This window comes from Petaurus breviceps, unplaced genomic scaffold (assembly GCF_028583685.1).
Source record: "Petaurus breviceps papuanus isolate PSGF00001 unplaced genomic scaffold, PetGlider_PUasm1.0 89559, whole genome shotgun sequence".
Classification (NCBI taxonomy): Eukaryota; Metazoa; Chordata; class Mammalia; order Diprotodontia; family Petauridae; genus Petaurus; species Petaurus breviceps.
In genome coordinates this window covers 1-26,951 of record NW_027187075.1, presented here as the reverse complement: position 1 = coordinate 26,951, position 26,951 = coordinate 1, and the positions used below count along the sequence as shown (strand labels likewise).

At 40.5% G+C, this 26,951-nt stretch overlaps 1 protein-coding gene across 1 annotated transcript in view; it reads left to right on the top strand.

The window, feature by feature from the left end:
• The window catches only part of CTSB (cathepsin B), a gene marked incomplete at its 3' end in the record, with an annotated part of 30,257 nt that extends 3,310 nt beyond the window's left edge, over positions 1-26,947 (top strand). Inside the window, exons 2-9 of the mRNA XM_069107261.1 lie at positions 20,247-20,397; positions 21,254-21,342; positions 21,755-21,869; positions 22,577-22,695; positions 24,600-24,685; positions 25,668-25,814; positions 26,263-26,379; positions 26,930-26,947. Of these exons, the coding sequence (XP_068963362.1) occupies positions 20,272-20,397; positions 21,254-21,342; positions 21,755-21,869; positions 22,577-22,695; positions 24,600-24,685; positions 25,668-25,814; positions 26,263-26,379; positions 26,930-26,947 (817 nt within the window). The remainder of the gene's footprint in view (positions 1-20,246; positions 20,398-21,253; positions 21,343-21,754; positions 21,870-22,576; positions 22,696-24,599; positions 24,686-25,667; positions 25,815-26,262; positions 26,380-26,929) is intronic.
• Positions 26,948-26,951: the final 4 nt, after the last annotated feature.

The following is a 26,951-nucleotide window of genomic DNA, read 5'->3' as shown; positions in this document are numbered from 1 at the left end:
GGTTGGCTGGAATGCAATTTAGGGCTCTGCTGGCATTTGGTACCTAGATGTGACCGGGGAATTCTGGAGCATCCTATTGAGATTTTCAGGTATCAGAAAATACAGCTAGGCCAGAAGAGAAAGTGGAAAGGTTTTCTTTGCTTACAAATGACTTGTCTTGGCTCTGGAAAGCCAGGAAGGAACTAGATTGGCCAGTAGCATTTAGAGGTCATAGAAAGAATATAATTTTCCAAGTTGACAGGTCTTAGAGAGCAGATGGGGTTTATAGGAGGGTAGATTTGGAGCTGAAGGGGAGACCTTGGGTAGGAGGGATGGATCTAGTCCAACTGCTCTCATTTTACAAATGAGGAATGGAGGTCCAGAGAGGTTCTCTCACCAGGTCACCCAGTTCTTTAGACCCAAGCCAGTGCTCATTTATCTTATCTTTCCTGGTCAGGGTTTGAAGCCCAGAAGCTACTAAACATTACAGAGAGATCATAGAATCATTGAGAAATTGAAATCTCAGCTGCCCTAAATACAACATTAGTTATTAGCTTAATAGAAAATAGATTGCTTTCTGAAACTTTGCATTTCTGGGTAAAACAATACAGTATAATGGAAAGGGGGCACTAACTAATAGACCTAAATACAACTCTCCCATTACTAGGCCTCACTTTCCCCCTTTGTAAAATGAAGAGGGAGAAAGGGTCTGTATTGCTACTGTTTGCTAACTAATAATAATAATGAGAGGCAGCCTCAGAAGGGAAAGGGGAAAATTTGGATCTACCAAGATATTGTCATCTCAATCCTACCAAGATATTCATCTCAGTTTGTATTTTTGTGACAGGATTTCAATGTATTGCCCAGAAACCCAGCTAGGGAATTTTATCTAGTATATATCATTTATGATTATATAATCATATATATATATATCTCATTATCAGTTTATCTTCACCATACCCCCTGTGAGATAGGTACTATTGTTATCCCCACTTTATAGATTAGGAAAGTGAGGCCTGAGAGTTTTAAGTGACTTGTTCCAGGAAACACAATTAATTGTGTGACTGTAGATAGATTTGAATTCTTGACCCCTCCCCTCCCCCAGATTAGCACTTTGAGCATTATACCACGTAGTTGCTAGTTGCCTTCAATATATAAATCTTTTATAATTGCATCAGAATACCACCAGGGCTTTATCAAATACACAGGGAAGAGATTTGTGTTAAGCTAGGGTTTGGAGGTAAACCTTGAGGGCTTCAAATTTCAATTTTTCTCTTATCTTGACAGTCTTTTCTCTGTATCAGAGGTGCCAAACCTGCAGCTCGTGACACTTTTTTTTTTGGAGGGGCAACTGGGGTTAAGTGACTTGCCCAAGGTCACACAGCTAGGTTTTTTTTTTTTTTTTTTAATGTGTGTGTTAAGTGTTTGAGGTCAAATTTGAACTTGGGTCCTCCTGACTCTAGAGTCTGTGCTCTGTTCACTGCACCACCTAGCTGCCCCTAGTTCATGACATTTTTTTTTTTCCTTTTGGAGGGCCATTGGGGTTAAGTAACTTGCCCAAGATTACATGGCTAGTTTTTTTTTGTGTGGGTGTTAAGTGTCCCGACTGACTGTTCACTGCACCACCTAGCCGTCCCAAGCTCAAGACACTCTTAAGTGCTGCCTGTACCAGATTAAAATACAAATGGGAATTTGTAATTGTGTTAATTAAGGTTCTAGATGGATTTCCCTTCAAACTCTTCCATCTCCCCTCCAGGCCTTGACTAAAAAGATTTTGATTACTTAAATGAATGAGATATCTCTTGATTTCAGTTTGGAAAGGTTTGGAAAGAGTGGTTGAATTCAGATTGCAATCGGGAAAGATGATTCTGGGATTTATCCAGAGTTTAGTGACTATTTTTGGTGAAGTAAGCTATTCTATAAACTCTTGCAGTCTTAACTGTGAGACTTTGTGGCTTAAGAATACTAAATTTGTTACCTCAAAATGGGAGGAAGGGTCTTCAGAGGAATGGGGTTATGGCCCCTCTTTCAATCTTTAAGCAGAAACTAGGAAGAAAAAAAAAAAGAATTACACTAGAATGACAGTCCTGTGCTTAAAACACTGTAGAGAATCTTCCTCTCAACCCTACAGGTGAAATGAAAGACTGAACTAGTGTGTGTTTTGTCAGTCAACAAATGTGCTTTTTTTTTAGTAGCTACTCTTGGAAAGGCATGTACAAGATGTGGTCGAATCCTCAGAAAGTGGGAAGGAGAGGTTTTGAGCTAAGTGACTGGATGGCTAGACAATGAGAGAACAAGCTGAGTAGAGGAAGTACTTTGTATTTCTGTAAAAGCTTCCTTCCCTCCACTGTCTTTTTGTACTTCTAGGGCCTAGACAATACTCATTGCTGTTTTCTTGCACCTTATTCCTCCAGCAGAGGTGGTGATATGACTGGGTGTACATTTTCCCAATCGATGCTTATATTCTCCTAGAACATGTGTATTTGTCCCTTATAGGAAGTAGCTCGAGGAACTAGACCAGGTATAGGGATCTCACAGATGCTGCTGAACCTAGCTAGCTCTTCCCATTTCAAATTGGCAAAGCCCCTGGTGGGAGGAAAAGGGGGGAGTCTGAATGGGTTTTGCAGCTGACTTCTTCTTTATCCTCCTTTTATCCTTCCTTCTCTTGAAACAAAGCTGCTCAGCTGATCCTCTCTTCTCCTTTAAGATGTGGTCATGAGAATCACAAGCAAGAGTCAGAAACTAAAAAGAAGGAAGTGTTACCCAGCCAACAGAAAGTGAGAGTTATGAGAGGGTACCCGTTGCCCTTTTTGCACAGTTAGAACTTGTGACTAGTTCACTTATGGGCAGAACTGAGTTGTACTGAGACTTGATCATTGCTTTTACTTGAGATTGAGTGTGAAAGAAGAGGCTCCAAGTTTCTTTCCTAACTATAGGGAATGGGCTTTCTTTCTCTCCTCATTGTAATCCCCTTTTGGAACTCTTTTCAAGGATCAACTCTGACAAGAGGCCTTGATGATACTTTTCTTTCCAGGATCCCCCTTCCGGCATCCCCTGGCAGTTATTTTATATAGAGTTCATTTTTCCTTATTCATGTGCATGACTGGTAGAATGTACTTGATGGCTGGTATTTTTCTTTTGTCTTTGTAGCACAACACCTGGAACATAGTGCATAATCCAAGTAAAGTTTGTTAAATTTAATATTTAATTTTCAAAAATCTAGTGAGAGGAAGAATCCACTACCTCCCAAGTTAGTCCACTCCATTTAGGAAATTCTCCTTCATATCAAGCTTAAATTTTGTCTCTTTGCAATTTGTCAATTCCCAGTTCAATATAACAATTCAACAAGCATTTTTTTAAGTATTTACTATATACTACTCGCTAGGGAGGCAACCATAAAATGAAATCTCTGCTTCCAGAAATTAGTTTACTTTGGGTGTCCATACAAGCACCAAGTGAGGAGTAATTCTCTCTATCAATGAGAAGAGTCTTCTACAAATGCTCAGGCTTGAAATATTTTAATCCTATAAGTGGATGCAATATAATTTGGAGGAGGAAGAATGTCTTAATGGTAATCAGGAAAAGCTCCTACCAGAATATTTTAGTCCTCGTTCTTGGAAAGTGAGGAATAGTTTTGCATTCTTCAACTACATTGCCATTGTCTTCTGGAAGTAACCCTGAATTCTCAAGGACAGTTCCACTACCATGTGCTGTCTTGGGCAGGTTCTGCCAACTTGAGAAAGCCCAGCAGTAGACTGTGTACTTGGTGTCTGAGGGTCAATCCAGCCAAGCATGGAGAGGATTGTTAGCAGGTATGAAATTGGAAGAGTTGCAGTAATTCATGTAACTTCAGCTGTCTGTGTCCTTAGGAGAAGTACCTACACCAGTGAAATCCTGGCTCCTTGAAATCTTAAGTACCCACTCTTCTCAAGCTCCAAACAGGAACGTTTCTAATGAGAGCTTCTGAACAGGAGGTTTAGAAACCCTGTGTTTTTATTCAATCTCCTTACTTACATAGGCTTCCTATGTGACTAGAGAGATACCTTCTTGGACTGGCTCAGAAGAGGGGGAGAGAGGGGAGGAAGCCAGGAGTCAAGACCTAACTGATAAGGGAAGGGAGATCCTTGCACTGGCTGTAGGTCACTGCAGTTTTCAGTTTTTCAGAAGTAGGGATCCATGGTGCCAGTAGACAGTAGCTGCTGTGTTTGGTCAGATGCATGGCCCTGTGTGGAGGGAGGGCTGGCATGGGGTTTAGTCTGAGGGCAGGCAAAGGATTTGGTGGTTTTCCTGTCACACTCTGCCTGGTGGTACAAGTTGGTCTTTTTTATAGGCCTTCTAGTCCCTCTGACTAGATGAATGACAATCTGCATTTCCTTTGTAATAGAAGGATGTGATACATGTGTAGGTAGGTCACATCCAAAATAGTCACTTCATTATTTCACATTATCCTATCAAATAGTCACTTATCTATTATCTGATGAAAAACTTGTCCTTAATAGTGATTAGGAAAAGACTTTTCCCTTCTGTAGGGCAGATTGAGAATAGATTTAAATGGAAAATCTGTAGATCCTGGGCTCAGGTGCTATGCAGAGGACCTCTAGAAATAGGAAAGATAGTAAATGTGTATACACACACACACACACACACACACACACATGTGCTATTTGTGTATAGGTTGTCTCTCCTGCATTAGAATGTAAGATTCTCTAGCACAGGGCCTTTTCTGCCTGCATTTAGAGCACTTTTAGTACATTCATTGGGAGATATTAAGCACTTAGATAATTGCTAGTTAATGGAGTAGAGTGGGGAAAGTGATAGAAGTGGAGCCAAAAGACCCGAGTTCAAGTACAACTCTGTTTCTTCCTAACTCAGGGACCTTGAGCAAGTCATTTCTCACATTCTTCTCAGCTGGAAAAAATGATAATACTTGCACCATCTACATTTCAGTGTGGTGAGGTAGGTCCTGATGACTGACATCTTATCTCCAACACAGCCCATGGCACACTGCCCTTTTCCTGGATCTGCAGTTTCATTGGAATAAGAATATGCCCAAGGAATAATTTCTACTAAAATGGTTCAGAACCTGCTCTGTAACTTGGTATTAGATGTGCTCAGATTATACAGCTATCAAATATCAGAGGCAGGATTTGAATGCCCTGACTCTGAGGCCTTTTGTCTCTCCCTTCCATGTTTTCCAAATTCATAAATGTATGGGAATGTAGTCTAGAGCCAGAGTGGGATCAGAATGAACAGGGAAACCAAGGCAAGACATCAAAGGCATAGGTAGTAGTAAAGGGATGAGGTCTATTGAGACTTTCCTTCCTTCAGCATTCAAGATAGAAGCTTTTGTCTTGTCAGGGCAGAAAGTGCACCAGATTTGACACCAGAAGATGTAGGTTTGAATCCTGCCCCTGGCGCTTTCTTTTAGTCTATTTGAAGAGTCCTCTGCTAAAAAATTTCCTCTGTAAAATGGGGCTAGTAAAACCTATGCTTAACCTCACAGGGTTTTGAAGATCAAATGAAATAATAATATGTGAAATGCTTCATTATAATAGTAGTAGCCAGTTTTTATTTGGTGCTTTAAGGATTGCAAAGCATTTCGTAAGTTCTCATTTTATCCTTTCAGTAATGCCATGAGATAGGTAGATTTTTATAGGTATCTCATTATTCATATCTTACAAAGAAATTAAAACTCAGAAAGACTTGTTCAGGGGCACACAGCTATGAAGTGACTGTTAGTTCCTAATTTATTTGATAGATTCTTTAGCAACCAGAGACTTCCCTAGTTCCCATTTCATTTATTTTCAAAAATAATCTGAAATTCCAAGACTTTGAGGTATAGTGGAAAGATCTGGCCTCAGACTAGAAGACCTGAACTGAAGTCCTGTTGCTGACACAAACTGATTTTGTGGCCTCAGGCAAATCATCTAACCTTTCTGTGCTCTAAGCAGCTCTAAAAAGACTTGTACTGCCTGGGGAGTTACCTAAACAAATGAAATCACAGTCCTGGACAAAAACTGACAGTTGGGGTAACTGACCAAATTATGATATATGGTATATAGGGAATATCTAAAGCATTACTGTGCCATAAAAAGTAACAAAAAGGACAGATGCAGAGAAACCTGGGGAAATGTATGTGAACTGATTCAAAGTGAAATTAAAAGGATCCAAAGAATAATTTTTATAAATAACAATGACATTTTGAGCTAAAGACTTAAGAATTCTGGCCAATGAAATGATGAACCAGGATTCCAGAGGCCTAATGAGTGCATTCTAGCCGTCTTTTTCAGAAAGAATGGGCCTGAAGCCGCCTTTTTGAAGTAGGTGGACTCACTTTGTCCCTCACAGGTTCCTTTTCCTCACTCGTCCCCTTCTTACCCATTCCTCCAAAGCAAGCAGGCAACTCTGAGTGTAGTGTCAGCTGGTCTTTATCAGAGACAACTTCCTAAAAAAACAGCAGTCTGCAAATAAACAAAGTTTGTATAAAGAACAGGGCTTTCCAAATTGTGTACCTGTGTATAGGCAGCACGAAGTGGGGGAGGGGTAGTAGAAAAGTGGCAGATTCAGAAAGCTTATGTCCGGGCAGATCAGCAAGCCAGTCAAGGCTTCAGCTGCTCAATTCAGGGGAGTAGCACCCTTCACTTGCAATTGGGTTCTGCCCTTCAGTTTATTCTTCCTTCAACACAAGGAAAAACTACACTTCCCAGCAGCCCCTCCTGCCAATATGGGTTAGAGAATTAAGATGTAGAATAAGACATCCGTTTTCAGACAGGCCAATGTGGGAAATAGTGTTGTGCTTGACTATCTCTGCTTATATATATATTACAAGGTTTTCCTCCTCCCCCCTCCCCCCCTCATGGAGAAGCAGGAGAAAGAGAGTCTGGTACTAGAGTTGAGAGAGAGGGAGGGAGACGAGACAGATGAAGCTTTTTGATGCACTTAAGAATAGAAGGAAACAACAAGCAGAGCAACTTTTAAAGTTGTTCCTTCAATTATAAGGAAAAGGCAGACTGTATGCCAGAGAATCAGGGTTTCATGTGCAATCTTCCTTCTGTTCTTTTAATATTGAAGTGCACAAAAGAAAAACATTGAGTCTCACAACCATGATTTAAATGAGATCCATGTAGCAAGTATAATTCATTGGGGGGGGAGGTATAGAGTTACAAAGAACAAACTGGTGGGCCAAATTATAGACTCTGAGGCCTCTAAGACCCCTTAACTGTCCTGACTCAGGGGTGGGGGTGGGGGTGGCGGTTGACATTATAGGAGAGCTGGCTAAACCTGTCCGATTATTTCAGAATAATGAGAACTCTCTGGAGTGTCTGTGGTCCCAGCAAATAAAAGACTTGGGAACCTAGTTAGGTGCTAATTAAGGATGACTCTGAGGTGGGAGGCCTAAGTTCTTTCTAATTAATGCTGTGAAAGCAGTTTCTGCAGCCTTTTAAAAAATATGGCAAAGGCTTTAATCTTTTCCTTTGCATATGTTAAAAGGAAGCCTAAAAATGTCCCCTCCTTTATAACATCTACTGGTCTGGGCTAGTTCCCATCCTAGCCCTAGTGAAACCTTCCAAACTGAGCAGCCACCTTGCTCCCTCTGAAGCTCAGGGGTATCTTAGAGGTCTTAAGAGTATCTTGGGTGTCAGACACTTAAACAAATAAACTCCTTGAAGTTACTAAACCTCAAGCTTAGTAACTGAAGAGTTAGTAAGTAGCAGAGACTGGAGTAGAAACTTTGTTTTTGTTGGGTGTTTTCTACTATACCTTGTTTAAATAACTAATTAATAATTGCTGCTGAAATTCGGGGGAAGGGGGAGGAGGACCATTTTAGACTACTGTAGTATAAAGCTATAACCAGGTGGCTTATGACATCATTGTCTGCCTCCTGGATGGTTTCCATGATTGTTTTGAGCTGTTTAGACTTTGCTTTATAACTTGCCCCACCCATGTGTTTATCTGGCCTCTAACTAATAAATGCCATGACTTTGGGGGAGAGGGGGGCTTTTTTTCTTTTTTGGAGGGGGGAAGGTAAGACAATTGGGGTTAAGTGACTTGCCCAAGATCATAGCCAGTAAGTGTCAGGCTGAATTTGAATTCAGGTCCTCCTGACTCCAGGGCCAGTGCTCTATTCACTGCCCACCTAGCTGCCCCAGGGACTTTTTTCTTATGAACTGTACAACAATCAGCAAATTTCAATATATGAAAAATAATTTTAAAATGATTGTATATAAAACCACAAGCTCCTGTCATATTTTGCTTTAAAATGTTATTAAATTTAATAGCATGATAACAAAATTGCCCTGTTTGTGTCCTTCTAAATTTTTTCTTTGTATCTTTTAAATATTTTATTGATGGTGCTTTTTTCCCCTTTTGCATGTATTGCTCCCAATTAATTTGCCTTCTTTCTTAGTAGCATAGGCAGGCAAAACACTACTTTTCAATCCAACAAATATCCTAAATTTAAGATCCTGCTAAGCCCTGAGGAAATGGAAGATTAAAACTATTCCCTACCTTCAAGTAGCTAACTCTGTACTTACACAGATAACAGACATAGATACAAAGTAGAAGTGAAAGGGCCAAAGAATAAATCAAAATATTCTAGGAGTGTTTAAGGAAGAAGAGTTCACCTTACCCAACAGGATCTAGGAGGACTTTTATAGTTGTGAGGTGGCAGCTGAGGAAGACAAGATTCTGTGAAGTAGTAGGCATTAGAGATTTGTACCCATCAGGTTGGAAATTCTTGTAATTCATTTTGGCTGGTTTGCATAGTATATGAAATAAGATTGTAAAGATAGTACAATCCAGGTTATCAACGAACATAAATACCAGATGCAGAAGTTTTGTGTGTTATCCAAGAAGCATTCATGACTGCCAAAAGACTGAGATGGTTGCTGATATAGTTACGACTTGTCATTTTGGCATCTTTGTGAAAGATAATTTGATAAAATTTTATTATTTTTATTAATTTATTAAGCATTTACTATGTGCCAGTGACTGTGCTAAGCACTGAAGATATAAAGGTGACAGTCTCTGCTTCCAGGGAATTCACAATCTAATGAGGGAGACAACTTGCAAATAACTATATACTGACAATCTATATATGGGATAAATTGGAAATAATCAAAAGAGAAAGCAGTAGAATTGAGAGGGATGAGGAGCAGCTTCCTAGAGGTGGGGTTTTATCTGGGACTTGAAGGAAGCCCGAGAAGTCAGGGTGTAGAAATGAGAAGGCAGAGGGGCAGGCAACAAAAATGTGTCAGCCATCAAGAGATGGGAGTGCCATGTTTGAAGAACAGTAAGGAGACGGCTAGGTGGCACAGTGGATAGAGCACTGGGCTTGGAATCAGGAAAACTCCTCTTGATGAGTTCAAATCTGGCCTCAGACACTTACTGTGTGACTGTCCTGGGTAAGTAATTTAAACCCTGTTTGCCTCAGTTTCTTATCTGCAAAATGAGCTAGAGAAAGAAATGGCAAACCACTTCGATATCTTTGCCAAGAAAACCCTAAAAGGAGTCAGAGTCAGACATGACTGAAACAACTGAAGAAGAAGGAAGTTAATGTCTCTTCATTAAAGACAAGGTGGCCCGGTGGCATAAGGAAGCCTAAAAATGTTCCCTCCTTTATGGCATCAACTGGTCTGGGCTAGCTCCCAGCTTAGCCCCAGTGAGAACTTCCAAACGGAGCTCCCTTGCTGCCTGTGAAGATCAAATACAATATCTTAGCTTAGAAAATCTTTAGTCTCAGACACTTAAAACAAATTAACTGCTTGAAGTTACTAAGCCCCAGGCATGCCTTGCAAGTGGAAGATTGGAAAGGTGGTGGTAGAGGGAGCATGAAGGGTTTTGAATGTCAAACAGAACATTCCATATTTAATCCTGGAGGTGAAGGGGAGCCACTGGAGTTTAAATTGCAGAGTAACAAGGCAGACTTGCATTGTTAGGTTAAACCAAAAAAAGCATTTCGGGCTGGCTAGGTGGCTCAGTGAGTAAAGTGCCTGCTGGAGTCAGGAAGACCAGAGTTTGGTTCAGGCCTCAGACACTTAACACCCATACACACACACACACAAACATATATACACACACACACACACACACAAAACTATCTGTGTAACCTTGGTCAAGTTATTTAACCCCAATTGCCTATGGTACTGGCTGAGGAAATTCTTTCCCAATTTCCCACTTCCCTCTTAATCTTGGTTACGTAGGCTTTGTTTGTACAGAAACTTTTCAATTTAATGCAATCAAATTATCCATTTTGCATTTTGTAATGCTCTCTAACTCTCATTTGGTCATAAAGTCTTCCCTTCCCCAAAAATCTGACAGGTAAACTATTCCTTGCTTTGCAGATTGCTTACAGTGTCAGTCTTTATTACCTATATTGTGTACCCATTTAGACTTGATTTTGGTATACAGTGTTAGATAATGGTCTATACCCAGTTTCTGCCATACTATATTCCAGTTTTCCCAGAAGTTTTTGTCAAATAGTGAGTTCTTATCCCAAAAGCTGGGGTCTTTGGGTTTATCAAACAATAGATTACTATAGTCATTGACTGCTGAGTCTCATGTGCCCAATCTGTTCCATTGATCTACTCCTGTATTCCTCAGCCAGTACCAAGTAGTTTTAATGACTGCTGCTTTATAATACAGATTAAAATCTGGTATGGCCAGACCACCTTCCCTAGCATTTCTTTTCATTAATTCCCTTGATATTCTGGACCTTTTGTTCTTCCAAATGACTTTTGTTACTATTTTTTCTAGGTCTATAAAGTAATTTTTTGGTACATTGATTGGTATGGCACTAAATATGTAATTTAATTTAGGTAAAATTGTCGTTTTTATTATATTAGCTCGACCCAGCCATCAGCAATTGATATTTTTCCAATTAGTTAGATCTGGTTTTATTTGTGTGAAAAAGTGTTTTGTTGTCTTCATATAGGTCCTGGGTTTGTTTTGGCAGGTAGATTCCCAAATATTTTATAATGTCTATAGTAACTTTAAATGGGATTTCTCTTTCTATCTCTTGTTGGATTTCATTAGAAATATATAGGAATGCTGAGGATTTATGTGGGTTTATTTTATATCTTGCAATTTTGCCAAATTTATTTGTCTGAAGTAGTTTTTTACTTGATTCTCTAAGCATATCATCATATCATCTGCAAAGAATGATAGCTTAGTCTCTTCTTTGCCTAATTTGATTCCTTCAATTTCCTTTTTTTTTTTTTTTTTTGCTTTTTGCAGGGCAGTTGGGGTTAATGACTTGCCCAAGGTCACACAGCTAGTTTTTGTGTGTTAAGTGTCTGAGGTCAGATTTGAACTTAGGTTCTCCTGATTCCAGGGCCAGTGCTCTATTCACTTTGCCACCTAGCCGCCCCCTTCAATTTCTTTTTCTTCTCTAATTGCTACTGCTAACATTTCTAGTAGCAGATTGAATAAGAGGGGTAATAATGAACATCCTTGTTTCACCCCTGATCTTATTGGAAATGCTTGTAGTTTATCCCCATTACATATAATATTTGCTGATGGCTTTAAATAGATGCTACCTATTATTTTAAGGAAAACTCTATTCCTATGCTTTCTAGTGTTTTTAAAAGGAATGGATGTTGTATTTTGTCAAAAGCCTTTTCTGCATCTTTTGAGATAATCATATGGTTTCTGCTAAATCCTAGATTAACCTGAAAAATACAGCATGGTGTTAGTGTAATGAATGGAGTTTCAAGTTTCACCTGATCCAATATTGGTATGTGATTTGGGCAAGTCACTTAATTTTTTAGGGACTCTGCTAAGATTCTTCAGTTGGCAGAGCTGGTATAGTAGTAGGCTGCCTTGGGAGGAGAAGGTATTGCTTCATCTAGAGGTTCTGTACAAATAAAGTCACAAATTTGATCCAAGAAAAGGAATGTCAGCTGGCAGATTATAGAGATTTAGGAGATATTCTAGTGTGATAACCTTACCTTACCAAAAAAAAGTCAGCATCCTAAAGAGGAAGAGAGTTTCCCAAGGTGCAAATATCCTGGCCAACTTGTAAACCCCAAGGCTTAAGAAATGTGATTTGGATTTGGAGTAGGAAGATGTAGGTTTAATTCCTGACTCCGCTACTTACCTTGGGCTTCATTGCTTATTTGAAAAATAGAAGGGGCTGGGTGGGATAATCTCTTAGGTCTCTTCCAGCTCTCATCACTACATCTAGGTGGCACAATGGATAGAAACTCCGGGCCTGGAGTCAGGAAGACTCATCTTCTTGAGTTCAAATTTAGCAACTCAGACATTTACTAGAAGTGTGAGCCTGGCAGATCACTTAACCCTGTTTGCCTCATTTGAGTGATGTGGGTTTTGTGTCTGTGACTCTGAGATTCATGGAACACATGGAAATAATTGCCTGTCCTCTTCAGGAGAAGGTATCCAACTCCCTGCATTGCTAGGGAGATTCATCTGTAAAATTATCTGGGGAAGGAAATGGCAAACCACTCCAGTGTCTTTGCCAAGAAAATCCTTAACACACTGGGGTCATGAAGAGTCAGACATGACTGAAAAACAACTGAACAACACTTGTTATCAGGAATATGCCTGTACCTACCCTGGGGTGTTACTTCTAAGTTCCCTTCCTAGAAGGAAGACCTGGGAAATCATTTACCCCTTGCTCCCAAAAGAATTCATACAAACAAACCTGGTTTCAGTGGCTGTTAAGGGCATCCTTGAAGGACAGCATTTGTAAAGGCTCAGAAGGAGTAAGAAGTCTACCCAAGTCAGAGAAATGCAGAGAGGATACGTTAGAGGACATCAGTAAAACATGTTTTAACCCACAGAAGAAAACAAGTTCACAAGGGGATACAAACAGGACAGTTTTATTATTATTTTATTACTACCATGTTGAATTCAGTATATATATTTTAAGGAACTAAATAAGTTTCAGGATTTTTTTTTAATAAATTGAGCTGTTTGTACTTAGTTGATATTTAATAGCTATTATTTACATAACACATACTACAGGCCATAAGCTCTCATTTGCTGCTCACAACGACCCTGGGAAGTAGGTACTGTTATTATGCTCATTTTACAGATGGGGAAACTGAGGCAAACAAGTATTTTTTTTTCCCTTTTTTAAGATAATTTATTTTTCATTTTCAACATTGACTTCCATGAGTTTTCAATTTTCTCCCCCTCCCCAAGATGACATGCAATATGTATACTTTCCTATTAGACTCATTTTCATATTAGTCATGTTGTATAGAAAAAATTAGAATGAATGGGAGAAACCATGAGAAAGAAAAAAACAAAATAAATAGTTTGTTTCACTCTGCTTTCAGACTCCATAGTTCTTTCTCCGGATGTGGATGTCATTTTCCATCATGGGTTCTTTGGAATTGTTTTAGGACCTTGCATTGCTGAAAAGGGTAAGTCTATCGAAGTCAGTCATCGAACACTGTGGCTGTTACTGTGTGCAATGTTCTCCTGGTTCTGCTCACTACACATCAGTTCATATAAGTCTTTCCAGATTTTTATGAAGTAAAAATTTTCATTTCTTAAAGCACGGTAGTATTCCATTACATTCATATACCACAACTTGTTCAACAATTCCCCAATGGATAACCATCCCCTCAATTTTCAGTTCTTGGTCACCACAAAAAGAGCTGCTATAAATATTTTTGTACATGTGAATCCTTTTCCCATTTTTAGATCTCTTTGGCAAACAGCCCTAGAAGGGGTATTGCTGGGTCAGAGAGTATGCACAGTTTTATAGCCCTTTGGGCTCAATTCCAAATTGCTCTCCAGAATGGTTGGATCAACTCACAACTCCACCAGCAATGACTTTGTGTTCCAACTTTCCCACATCTTCTCCAACATTTATCATTTTCCTGTTTGTCATGTTAGCCAATCTGAGAGGTGTGATGTGGTATCTCAGAGTTGTTTTGATTTGTATCTCTCTAATCAATAATTATTTAGAGCATTTTTTAGATGACTATAACTTTAATTTCTTCCTCTGAAAACTGCCTGTTCAGATCCTTTGGCCATTTATCAATTGGGGAAGGACTTGTATTCTTGTAAATTTGACTCAGTTCTCTCTGTATTTTAGAAATGAGGCCTTTTTCAGAGACACTAGCTGTAAAAAATCTTTAACAGGTTTCTGCTTCTCTCCTAATCTTGTTTGCATTGGCTTTGTGCAAAAACTTTCAAATTTAATCAAAATTATCCATTTTGTATTTCATGATGTTTTCTATCTCTTGTTCATAAATTCCTCCATTCTCCATAAATCTGTCAGATAAACTATGCCTTGCTCCCCTAATTTGTTTATAGTATCAGTCTTTATATCTATTATAGTGTACCCATTTTGACTTTATTTTGATGATACGGTATCAGATGTTGGTCTATGTCCAGTTTTTGCTATCCTATTTTCCAGCTTTCCCAACAGTTTTTGTCAAATAGTGAGTTCCTTTCCCAGAAGCTGGGTTCTTTGGGTATATCAAACAATAGATTGCTATAATCATTGACTACTGTGTCTTGTGTACCTGAGCTATTCCACTGATCTACCCCTCTATTTCATAGCCAGTAGCAAGTACATTTAATGATGAGGCAAACAAGTATTAAGCTAGTATCTGAAGCTAGATTTGCATTCGGTGGCCTTCCTGACCCCAGACCCAGTGCTCTATCCACTGAATTGCCTATGGTTATAGGTAATTTGATTTGAACTCTCACTTCTACACAAGGAAGTCATTGGGGGGTATTTCACACTTTATCCAGTTGAGGAGATATTAATGGTTCAGGTTTGGGGAAAACCTGTTCTGGGGAGTTAATCAGGCCCCGGGCCCAAGGGGGCTTGGCAAGAGGAGGAACTGAAGGTAGAAATCCTGTGTCCAACAGGTTGTTGTTGCTGTTGTTATATTTGTCCTTTTTTTTTTTTCCTTGCTTTTTGGAGGGCAGTTGGGGTTAAGTGACTTGCCCAAGGTCACATGGCTAGTTTTGTGTATGTGTGTGTGTGTGTGTGTGTGTGTCTCTGTGTGTGTGTGTTGTTAAGTGTCTGAGGCCAGATCCAAAGACTCCAGGGCTAGTGCTCTGTTCACTGTGCCACCTAGCCGCCCCCGTCCTTTGTTCTTGAAGAGGACCATGTCTTCAGGGAAATGACATGATTTTGCAATTGATTTTGATTTGAGTGAGGGAGGGCTGTGTAAGATCACCAGCCTCACTCTCTCCTCCAGAGCCATCTGACTCCAGTGGCCAGACATTCATCAGGATGACTAGAGATGGCCCAGGATACCATGGGAGACCCCAGCTCTTTTAGGCTAAGGTCTTCCTGTGTAAGTCTAGAAAGGTAGAAGCAGAAAGCTTTCATTTTCTCTAAAGCACTTTGGGTAAGCTTAAGTACACTGTATAAATGAGAGGTTGAGGCTTGATTACAGTGATAGCTACTGTTTTACCATATAAGATACTATACCTAACTTTGGATATAAATTTTTGTCAGAACATGAGTGGCTTAGCACCCCACAAGGAAAGTGAAACTACCTTCTCAGGCTGGGGGTGGGGAGTAGCTAAGTGTCAGTTCTGGAAAGTTTCTTGTAGGGGAAAAGAGTCAATCCACACAACTGTCTTAAGAAGCCTTAGGTAAAGGGTTTATAAACTGAGTATCTTTTCTCCAGTAAACTCGACACCTTAATTCAGGTTTAAGTACCTAGTGCCTGGCTAGAGGTCAGTCTTGCCCAACCTCCCTCACCCTTGGATGTTGAAATACAAAGGGGCTGATTGACTTCCTATAAAGTCATACTGTAAATTAGCAATAGAGACCTCGTGACTTCTAGCTACTTCTTAGTCTGCAGAGGCCTTGGGACCCATTCCCCACAGACCATTACCATAATATCTGGAGCAAAACAACTGGGCTGAATTATTTTCCTCAGTTCAACTGCTGACCTCCCTGGCTTCCTCTTAAAGTCCCAACTAAAATCATTGCCCAATCCCTCTAAAAATTTGAGTTCCAAATTATTTTCTTCCCTCCTGCTTCCCCCTTTCCATTGAAAAGGAAATATGATATCGATTACATATCCAACCTCTCTTAATTCCAGTGTCTTCTCTGCCAATTGTTCAGTCATTTTAATTGTGTCCTACTCTTTGGGACCCTGTTTGGAGTTTTCTTTGCATAAAGATGTTGGAGTGGTTTGTTGTTTCCTTCTCCAGCTCATTTACACTTGAGGAAATGGGGCAAGCAGGGTTAAGTGACTTGACTGGTGTCACAAAGCTGAGTAAGTGTCTTTGAGGCCACATCTGAATCCAGGTCTTTCTGACTCCAGGCCCAGCTCTTTCCACTTCACCACCTAGCTGCCTTTGATAATTAATTTCCTTTTTATCCTGTATATGGCTCACTTAGTATATACTGTTTGCTTGCATAATGTCTCCACCTTTAGGTTGTAAGGCTTATTGAGGAGAGGGATTGTTTTTTGCCTCCTTTTGTATTCCCCGGGCAAATATAATCCCTGGCACATGTTGTTCAACTGTGTTGATGCTTCATGACTCCATTTGGAATTTTCTTGGCAAAGATACTGACATGGTCTGTCGTTTTCTTCACTTGGGTCAAATTTGAACTCATGTCATCCTGATTCCAGGTCCATCCCTCTATCCACCTTGATGCCCACCTGGCACATAGGGGCTTAATGCTTATTTACTGATTGATTGAATTATGAAGGACCTAGCAATTAAGAACATTGTTAGATATTGGAGGAGATAAAGTAGAGATAAGGTTTTGCCCCAGTCTTACAGGGAATACAGGAGGCCAGTGTGGTACAGTAGAAAAAAGAAATTTCTGTGGGGTTAAAGGTCCTGAGTTCAACTCTCATATCTCACCTCTGTGATCTTGAGCAAGTCATGGGGCTTCAGTTACCTCCTGTGTAGGCTTCTATGTGTGAATAGATTTAGAGCTGGAAAGGAACTCAGAAGGATTCTAGTCTCTCCAGCCCCCTCATTTTATGGTCAAGGAAATTGAAGGCCAGAGAATTTGGTACTTAGTTTTAATGAGTAATGAGCAGTGCCCGGAACTGACCCAAGCCATGTGAATGTAAATTCAGTGTTCTTTCGACTTTAACTCACTGAATCAGATACAAGGGGTGGGTAGAAGAGATGCTACATCTCTAACTTATTTTCCTTTATGGACACACAGCTACTTAGAGAGTAGTCAGGGACTCTTGAAAGATGTGTTATATCAGTAAGTATGAGCAGCCCAGATTGAACCCAGATTGCAAGGCCAGTCAATCTTTGGTTCCTGGCTGCCTTTCAAATAAGTATTAGGATGACTGAAGGGGATTGAAGTATGAGGTAAAAAGGTCTGTTTGTCCTCTCTCATCTGTGAATGTAAGCTCCTTGAGGGCAGTAACTTTGTTTCTTTGTGTCTGAAATGTTTAGTATTGTGCCTAGAGAAGAGGAAGATGCAGTTAGATGGCTCAGAACACTGGGCCTGGAGTCAGGAAGACCTGAATTCAAATTCGGACTCAGATACTTAATAGCTGTGTGACTGTGAGCAAGTCACTTAACATCTGTTCACCTCAATCCACTGAAAAAGGAAATAGCAAACCACTCCAGTGTCCTTGCCAAGAAAACTCCATGGAGAGTATTGGTGTGCCGTGGTTCACAGGGTCACAAAGAGTTGGACAGGACTGAACAAACAATTGATTAGAGAAAGTAGCATTTGACTTGGGCTTTAAAAGTTGGAAATTGCACTGCTGCAGAAATACTTCTGGAGGCCAGTGAATCCATGGGCTTTGGAATATTTTCTGGTTGAGACTAGTAGTTAGCATTAATCATGATAATGATGGTTAATGCTTTTAGGGTCTGCATTATAATCTCAGTTATCCTCACAACAACCCTGTGGAGGTCTATGGTTTTCATTCACTGAAAAGGAACTGAGAATAAGAGGTGGCTCGCCCAAGCCCACACAGTGTCTTCTGATTTTTAAACTCAGGTTGTCAGAACAAATGTTCTAGGACCAGCTACCGACCAGCTACCACTGCTTAAAATTCAGATGGGTTAAACATAAGCCAGCCCATGAATTGGGAAACTACCATCCTTGTCAGGGAAGCAGCTTGATCCAGGTGAAAGGTCAGAGCTGGAAAAGGTCTTGGAGAGCTGAGTTCGGTCTTCTTATTTCACAAATAAGGAACTAAAGAAGGACCCCAGGAGGGAGGACTTATTTTTGAAAATATTTTTATTTTTTGTTTTTGATTACCCTCATTTCCAAATATATGATAACCCCTAACCCAGTTCCTAGGGTAGGTAGATAGCGGGCTGGGCCAGGAAAACTCAATTCCTGATTTCAAATCTGGCCTCAGATACTTACTAGTTTTGTGACCCTGAGCAAGTCACTGTTGGCTTCAGTTTCCTCATCTGTAAAATGATCTGGAGAAGAAAATGGCAAACCACTCCAGTATCTTTGCCAAGAATCTAAGAATACTCCCAAATTGACTGAACAACAACCGCAACTCCTGGAGCCATTACTTTTGACCAAAGATTTAAAAGGGGGCAAGGGGAGCGGGGCAGTTCAGCCAGATTTAATCTGATGCATCAACAAAATGTAATTCTAATTTCTTCTGTGCTGAGCTTGGTCATTTTTTTTTTTATTAATTGCATAGCATTCACTTTTGAGTTTTCTCTTCAACTTATACTTGTGGTACAGTGGATAGAACCTGATTTCTAATCTTGCCTTTAACCCTTACTAACTGTAAGACCCTGGACAAGTCACTTACCTTCTCAGCTTCCCTTTCTCTATCCATAAAATGGCGATAATATCACCTGTCTTAGAGATTTGCTATGAGGATCCAATAAAATTACATAATAATAAGCTTTAAACTCTTAGTACTTTTAAAACTCAGTACTTTAAACTCTTAATTACTATTGCATAATTAACATATTCCCTTTCATATTGAATACGGGATGGTTTCTGGAAGGTTTCCTGAAAGCCAAGAGATACTGAAAGGGACTGAAAGAGCTTGGGAACCCTGCCCTAAGACCTCATTCTCCTACCCTAGGACCCAGCAGTTGAGGAAGAGAGACAAAGATAATTCTGCAGTGTGTTAGTCGCCTGAGGTTTTTCAGGTCACGTTTCTCTGTTAGTAAGCCTGTCCTCTAGAGAGCCAACTGATACATTCTTCTCCTCTTCAGCAACAGCTCAGACTGGGTTAAGTTTCTGTGTGGCAAGGAGCCAGTCAGAATTGTTACAAGAGACTTGATGAGGGCCACACACACAGCTTTGGTTTCTCTGAAATTCAGACGGACTGCAGGTTCTTCTAAAGGGTAGAGACTGCGCAGAGCAAGGGTCATGGAACCTGCTGAAGAAATAGAAGAAATAGATGAAAAGGGATTGACTTCTCTTGCTTAGATAGAAAAGGCTAGACTTCTTTTCCCCACTCTCAAGGAGCTCATTCAATTGGAGGGGATAGCAACTGATAAAAGAAAGTATAGCCATTGGGCAGACTGGTAGAAAGACCCAGAAGTCCTAAGGGTAGTGATTGGGTTGATGTCAAGTCCCCAGAAGTTGCTAGGTCAGAAGACATTTCCATGAGGCAGCTAGGTGGCCCGGTGGGTAGATATCTGGGCCTAGAGAGTTCAAATTTAACCTCAGACACATACCTGCTGTGTGGGCAAGTCACTTAACCTCTGTCTGCCCCAGTTTCCACAACTATAAAATGGGAGAAATAATAACATCTGCATTTTATAGTGAGGATAATCTTTGTAAAGCATTTAGCACAGTGCCTGGCACATAGTAGGTCCTTATAAATGCTTCCTTCTCTCTTCCCTCTTCCCCTTTCCCAGTATCAGAACAGATGGTAAGCCATTAAAAGATATATCATATTTGCAGTCAAGACTTGGGTTCGAATTTCAACTCTTTCCTGTCTGCATGACTTTTAGCATAGCCAAAACAGTATTTTTAAATCAGGCCTCAGGCAGTTTCCTAATCTATGGAATAAATGACCAGACCTCTAAAGTTCTTTCTCCAGATGTTATGTTCTTGGATACAGAAAGTGACCCTAGAAAAATTTTAATATAATCCTTATTTCATAGAGAAGGCTCAGAGTTAAATGACTCACCTAGAGGTAATCAGAAAGTTACCTTTGTCTCAGTTTCCAAAAGGGGAGGCTGAGGCCAAGAGAGGGAAGTCACATTACTTTTAGATTATTGGGTCTCTATCCTAGGTCTCTTGACTCCCAGTCTGACTAAATTCTATTCCTACATTAGAAGCAGTGTGGCTTATTTATAAGTCAGACAACAAAAGGTTTCATGAGGTTTTTCTCTCTTTCCAGGTAATTCAGGAATGCAGTTCCCAAAATGTGGCAGTTCTTGGCCACTCTGTGCAGCCTGGTTGTACTGACCAGTGCTTGGAGCAGATTGTCCTTTCCTCCTCTTTCAGATGAAATGGTCAACTATGTCAACAAGCTCAATACTACATGGCAGGTTTGTCTTGGGACTGTGTAGCTCACAAGCTGCCACTAACTAGGCTGTTGGGAGAAAAGCACTTTGTATTCCAAACAAAACCTTAAAACACTGTGGAACGATAGGCTGTTACTATGCAAGATTTATTTAAGGCTTGTGGATGCCCTGTCCGAAAAAAGCTTCTAAGGTTGTTGGAGGCAGCAGGAAAGTTTGCGTTAGCAAAGTCTCAGAATTAACCACACTCGCACATGTCGTCTGCTTTATTTACCATTCCGGTCACCTGAGTTTTAAGTAATTCAAGAGAATTTCGTCATTTATAATAAAATTGTAACTACCATTCGATTAACTCTAAGCCCCCACCCCAGCTTATTAAAGAAACCTTTTTCAATAAGCAGTTACTCAATGTATGTGTTCTGTTCAGCCATTAAGACTACAAAAGTTTCTTTTCATCCACTTTCTAGATAACCTCATTCGGTCTCTCTTCAACTACCTATCACCTCTCTCTCCAGAATAACAATGAAACTTCCAGTCTTCCACAAACTCCCTATAGAATGACAGTTTAACCATAACTCTTCAAAATTTCAAATCCTTTTAAAGAAACAGTTTCTGTAGTCTCTGTAGGTGGGGCTATTGAAGCTGATGTTCTAAGAGTTGTGAGACTTGCTACTAGAATATTGAAGCTGAGTAGAGAGGGTTTTTTTTGTTAATATTTTGTTAATATACACCTAATGATTGTCTGCCAGTGGGACAAATTCATTGGCCCAGCAATGACTGCTAACTAACAGGACCAGCTTAGTGAGTGTTAATGTGTTTTCTTTGGTGGGGGAGGGACTTTTTTTTTCTATTGCTCAATAATGACCAATAACTTTTGTTTTAGGCTGGGCACAACTTCCGTGATGTGGACATGAGCTACATAAAGAAACTCTGTGGTACCTTCATGGGTGGAGCCAAGCTACTACCTCAGAGGTATTGAGTCATGGGAAGGGTACAACCCAAGGAAGAGGAGAATAGGGGTGGGGGAATCAAAGCCATCTTCTTGAGCATTCAGAACACAGGGCCCCAAAATTTCATCTAGGTATTTGCTCCACTCCCACTATAACTGGATTCTTCTGAGCACTAGTCTTTCAGAAGTTTTTAATTTGATGCATATAAACTCAGGCTAGCCAATGAGATGTAGTTATGAGAACAGGAGAAGGCTGCTAGGTCTTAGGGGCATTTGGGTCTAAGGCAAACTGTTGCCTCTTTGACACTGTTTTTGATTGGTTATTTAGTCTTAAGACTTATCTTCCTCTTCCTCCCCCCCCACCCCATTTTAATTTGAGGGACATGGAGAGAGTCTCATTTGACCCCTTGAAACAAAGTTGTGTTCTTTACCCAGAATGTTTTTGGCTGATGGCATGGAGCTACCAGAAAACTTTGATGCCCGGGAACAGTGGCCAAACTGCCCAACCATCAAGGAAATTAGAGACCAGGGTTCCTGCGGCTCTTGCTGGGTAAGGGGGGTGGGCGGTGGGAGATGGCCTAGAAACAAGACATGGACCAGAAACTTGGAATAAAGAGAGACCTGGGTCTTCTAGGCAGGTTATTCTCATTTTATAGATAAGGAAACTGAGGCTTCAGCCAAGTGAATTAATACTTACCTCTCTCAAGGTCAGTGTAAACAAGATACTTAAAAGCTTGTAAACATGAGATGCTTATACTTCAGTAATCCCTTCCCTTCTTAGGCCTCATTTTCCCCCTCTGTAAAATAAAGAGATTGAACTAGAGTTCTTAAAGGTCTCTCTTAGCTTCCCTTTTACTCATCCAGGCCAGGCATCCTGTACTACAAGCTGTGACCCTTTTATTGCTCTGTAAGAAAGTACCCTCCTTGTTATCCTATTCTAGCATCAGGAGAAGGTGTTTGGGGGGAGGGAGGGAGGGAAAGATGGGCTTTACTGTCCAAAGTGAAGTCCTTTTTAAAGCTGAACAACAGAGCCACTTAAATTCAGCACCAGTAGAGGACACCTGTTCCAAAGGAAAGTCTAGGCACAATACAGGTTATGAGGTAGCAGATGTGGTTACTGATCCTTGAATGATTTTCATGAATCTCAAGTAAAATCTAATTGGCAGATTGGGTGTCTCATCCATTTGGGTTTTTCTTGCAGTCCTTGTTACTAGTCTCTGTTTCTCCTTGGATTCATCTTTGGATTTGTTCTCACAGGCATTTGGAGCTGTGGAATCCATTTCTGACAGGATCTGTGTGCATACTGATGGAAATGCCAATATAGAAGTGTCTGCTGAGGACCTGCTTAGCTGCTGTGGGGTCGAGTGTGGGGAAGGGTGAGTCTTGGTCCTAAGAGACAGAAGGGTTGGGGCCCAAGCATAACCACTAGCTTTTAACTGCTTCCTGGGATGATTCCCAAGAAAGAGTGGGAAAAGGAAAGGAAAGGAAAAATTAGAGCTATGTAATCCATGACTATTAGAACCTCTGTCTTTCCTTGGGAACACTTAATTATTAAAGACCTGTCTTGATATATGGTGTTCATCAGCCCTGAGGTGGAGGTGGATGTGTGGAAAGAAACACCCTTGTCATCAAGGATAAAGATTCATACTCTCCTTTCTGCTGAAATAGATCAGTATGAATAAAAAATGCTTTGCAAGTAGCCAGCCCATTGAAAGGGCGCTAAAATCAGATAAATAATGCAAGGGCATTATCAAGGTTCAGCCTTTGGGGTGGAGTAAGCTGTACAGAGGAAAGAGTTCTGGGCTATGGAATCTGAGTTTGAATCCTTTGCTCTGCCACTTTATACTTGGGTTGTCTTGGAGCAAGTCATGGGGCATCAGTTTCCTTATCTGAAATATGAGGGGAGTTGGACTAGATGACCTTTAAGGTAGGAACCTTAAACCTAGCTCCAAATCTGTGATCTGGCTATGGAAGATGGCAAAAGAGAAGGGTTAGATTCTGTCAGAGCCCAGGTTGTTGGTTTTGTGTTTTGTTTTTGCAGTAATTTTGAAAAAGCTCTAGAAAGTATGCATTTAAACACAATCCCAAGTAGGATAGAGGTTTGAATGGATGCAATATTTCAGGTCTTTATGTCAGCACCTAGCACAAGGCCTGGCCCTTAGGAAGTAATTACTAAATAGTAAGCTTTCAAGCCACTAAGTAGGGAATCAGTGGTGATTTGGCAGCCAAACAGCTGGCATCATCTTGGATATCCTTCAGGACAAGGGAGGTAATGGTTTTGCTGTACTAGTCTGATCCCATCTTGATTATTGTATTCACTTCTGGATGACACCATTAAGGTAGGACACTGAAATATCACTCAAAGATCATTTCAGGGAACTAGGAATGTTTTGCTGAGAGAGACCTTCATGTATACATATAGACACGTAATTTATATATAATTATACAGTTGTATAATTATTTATAATGTGTGTGTGTGTGTGTGTGTGTATGAAAAGGTCCTTTGTGTAGAAAGAGGTAAACTAGACTTACTTTTTAAAATTTTTTTTCTTTTTGGAGGGGGGAAGCAGGCCAATTGGAGTTAAGTGACTTGCCCAAGGTCACATGGCTAGTAAGCATCAAGTGTCTTGAGGCCAGATTTGAATTCAGGTCCTTCTGACTCCAGGGCCAGTGCTCTATTCACTAGTCCACCCAGCTGCCCTTAAACTTACTTTCCTTGGCCCTAGGGGTAGAACTAGGAAGCACAGGCAAAAGTTAATGGTAGATCTCAGGTTGATTTCAGGAAAAATTTCTTTACAAAAGTATAATCATTGTCACTGGTGCTTTTTAATCAGAGGGATTTAAGGGATCCTGTGATCCCAGCCCTATGCCATGATTGGTCTGTCTTCTAATCCTTCAGAGCCTGACATTTTCCTATAAAAGAAGGGGTTAGATCTAAAGCTCTTAGATCTCAGATCTAAAGTTCTGATGTTCTGATTCTGATTTTCACTGCAGATTGGATCCTCTTGTTTTTTACCTGCCACTGCCTGGATTACTTTTTAAACTGCACAAAGATAATGGGTATCTGAAGGCCTCAGGTAGACTTGGAGTAGTATTTCTTCATGGAAGAAGTGAACTAGGAAGCAGGGACAGTAGTGGCTTTGGGGGGTTAGAGGAAGGAGTTGCCTACTGAGTATCAGAGCCTCAAGTGTCAACTCATCTACCTTTACCAGACCCTTCTAGTGACAGGTACCTTACTAATTATTGAAACAGTTTGTTCTTATCTGGACTTGTCTCCCAGCTGTAATGGCGGCTTTCCTTCTGGAGCTTGGAGGTATTGGACCAAGAAAGGCCTTGTTTCTGGTGGCCTCTATGATTCCCATGTAGGTAAGTACCCATTCCTTAAAGCAGCATTTCATAAACCCCATATGGGGTCTCGACCCATAGTGTAAGAAAGTGATAAAAGGGTCTTGAGTAGAAAAAATTTAAGAAGTCCTGCCTCATTGTTGATTGTTGGTATAGTCATGAATCTCCAAGTGTGGCTTTCTTGTAAGCAGTGAAAGTACCCATTGGTTTTGCTTGTGATAGTGGGGGAAAGAAGGAACTTTGGTTTGTCCTTCTGGTTATTTTAGTTAGTTTCTAAGGGAGAGAAGTAAGAAGATTTTCTCTGGTCCTTCAGCGTACAGTATCATAATGGTCACAAGATCATTAGACTAGAATTCAGAAGACTTTACAAGTTTGAATTTTAGCTATAGCCCCACATAAGTCCCATTTATCTCTTCTATGAAATAGAAAGAATATATGTCTCTGTTTCCCTAGGGTAAGTGGGATACTAGGTATGCGACTTCCCTCCCTTCTTTGCTGAGGTGGGGAATGAAGAATGTTGTGTCTACCCTGTTTAAGTTGGTGTTTGGTTTTTCTGAATTATTTTTCCTTTGTTAGAAGAAATAATTTCTTAGGGGATTGGGAAGAGATACATGAGGACATGCAAGTGATAGAAAAAAAATAAAGGAAAAAGCACTATGCAGAAAGGTGTCAGGGTTGTGTAAAGAAATACACCGGTGTAAAAGCTTTCTTTACATAAATATTTTAGGTTGATATCTTCCCAGTTTTAAGGAAATGGGATGGATGAAAAGATTAAAAGGACGTATTGGTTCTCATATTCTTAGTATTATGGTTGTCTCTGCTCTGCTACTTGATAACTTGTTTATGAGCCCAAGGGAGAAATACAGTGTGGGACAAGTGTGGGGAAAATACACTGAGGGCGGGCAGGGTGGATCAGTTCCAGGAAGGCCCTTCCCAGACCCAAGGCCCAGAGTAGGAGCAGAGTGACTGAAATCTTAACCTCAGTGCTGTTCGATTCTATCAGGCTGTCGACCTTACTCCATCCCTCCATGTGAGCACCATGTGAATGGTTCCCGTCCTGCCTGTACTGGAGAGACAGGAGACACCCCCAAATGCAGCAAGAAATGTGAAGCAGGCTATTCTCCTGACTACAAAGATGACAAACACTATGGTGAGCAGGACTGAGGGTCTGTATGAAGGGCCAGAATTACATCCTATAGTAGCTGAAGTCTTTTAAGCTCTAGGTTGACTAGGCATACCCAAGGCAATAAAAAAAAGGGGAGGTCCCCCTGACTATCAGGGAAAAGAAAACCCATTTTGACCTCCAAATTTTGTGTCTCCCATGTAGCTCTTGTAGTTGGGCTGGTCTATATTCACAGAAGTTAAGGTCTCAGAACACACACACAGCCCTTGCCCAAGCTGCTCTTTGTTTAGAAATGTTTGGGCAGAAGGAAAGTACTGGACTTCAGCAGCTGACAGCATAAAACTATAACCCTGCACTGTATGAAGGCTAGGTGAAAGCAGGACAGGGAGGACTTGGAATGGAGTTTCAAGTCCCTTTCCCGGTTGAGTCTGCGCTGGGCAAAACTCATAGCTGGCTATTCTGTCTTGACTTTCAGGATCAACTTCCTACAGTGTACCTTCAAGTGAGCAGGAGATCATGGCTGAGATCTACAAGAACGGCCCGGTGGAGGGAGCTTTTCTCGTGTACTCTGACTTCCTCCAGTACAAGTCTGGTGAGTTGTTTTCATTATGCCTGCTTCAGTTCAAGGTAGAGGGATGAGTCCAGAGACTGTCAAGTAAAACATGTGCGGAAGTGACCATTCGACCACAAGACTGTTCTATGACTTGTTCACAGTCACACATCTTTTAAATAACAAAAGTGGAACTCAAATCCTGGTCTCATGGTTCCAAACTCAGTGTTCTTTCTACTCTTCCCTTTCCCGTCGTTTTTCCTAATGATAAAGCTTTCTGATAAAAACAGACAGAATGAATGTCCTCAGAAGTCAAGGCCCACAAACCTTCTAAGGTGCCAGGTGTTTTTCCTTCTTTGCTCCATTAGTTTGCATGCTTTTCTTTATTAGAAGGAAACTCCTTCCCTTTAAAACTAAAGAATGGGAGCTCATAAATATTGCTTGATTAAAGAACTTTGAGCCTGTTAAGAAATCCTAACAGCTACTTCTGAAGACAAATGTGCTTTACAGGAAGATGGTGAAGAATGGGGGGAGGCACGTAGTAATTGCTTTGACCCATGAATCAGACACCCCATTGTACCATTATTCCCAGGAGTATACCAGCATGTTACTGG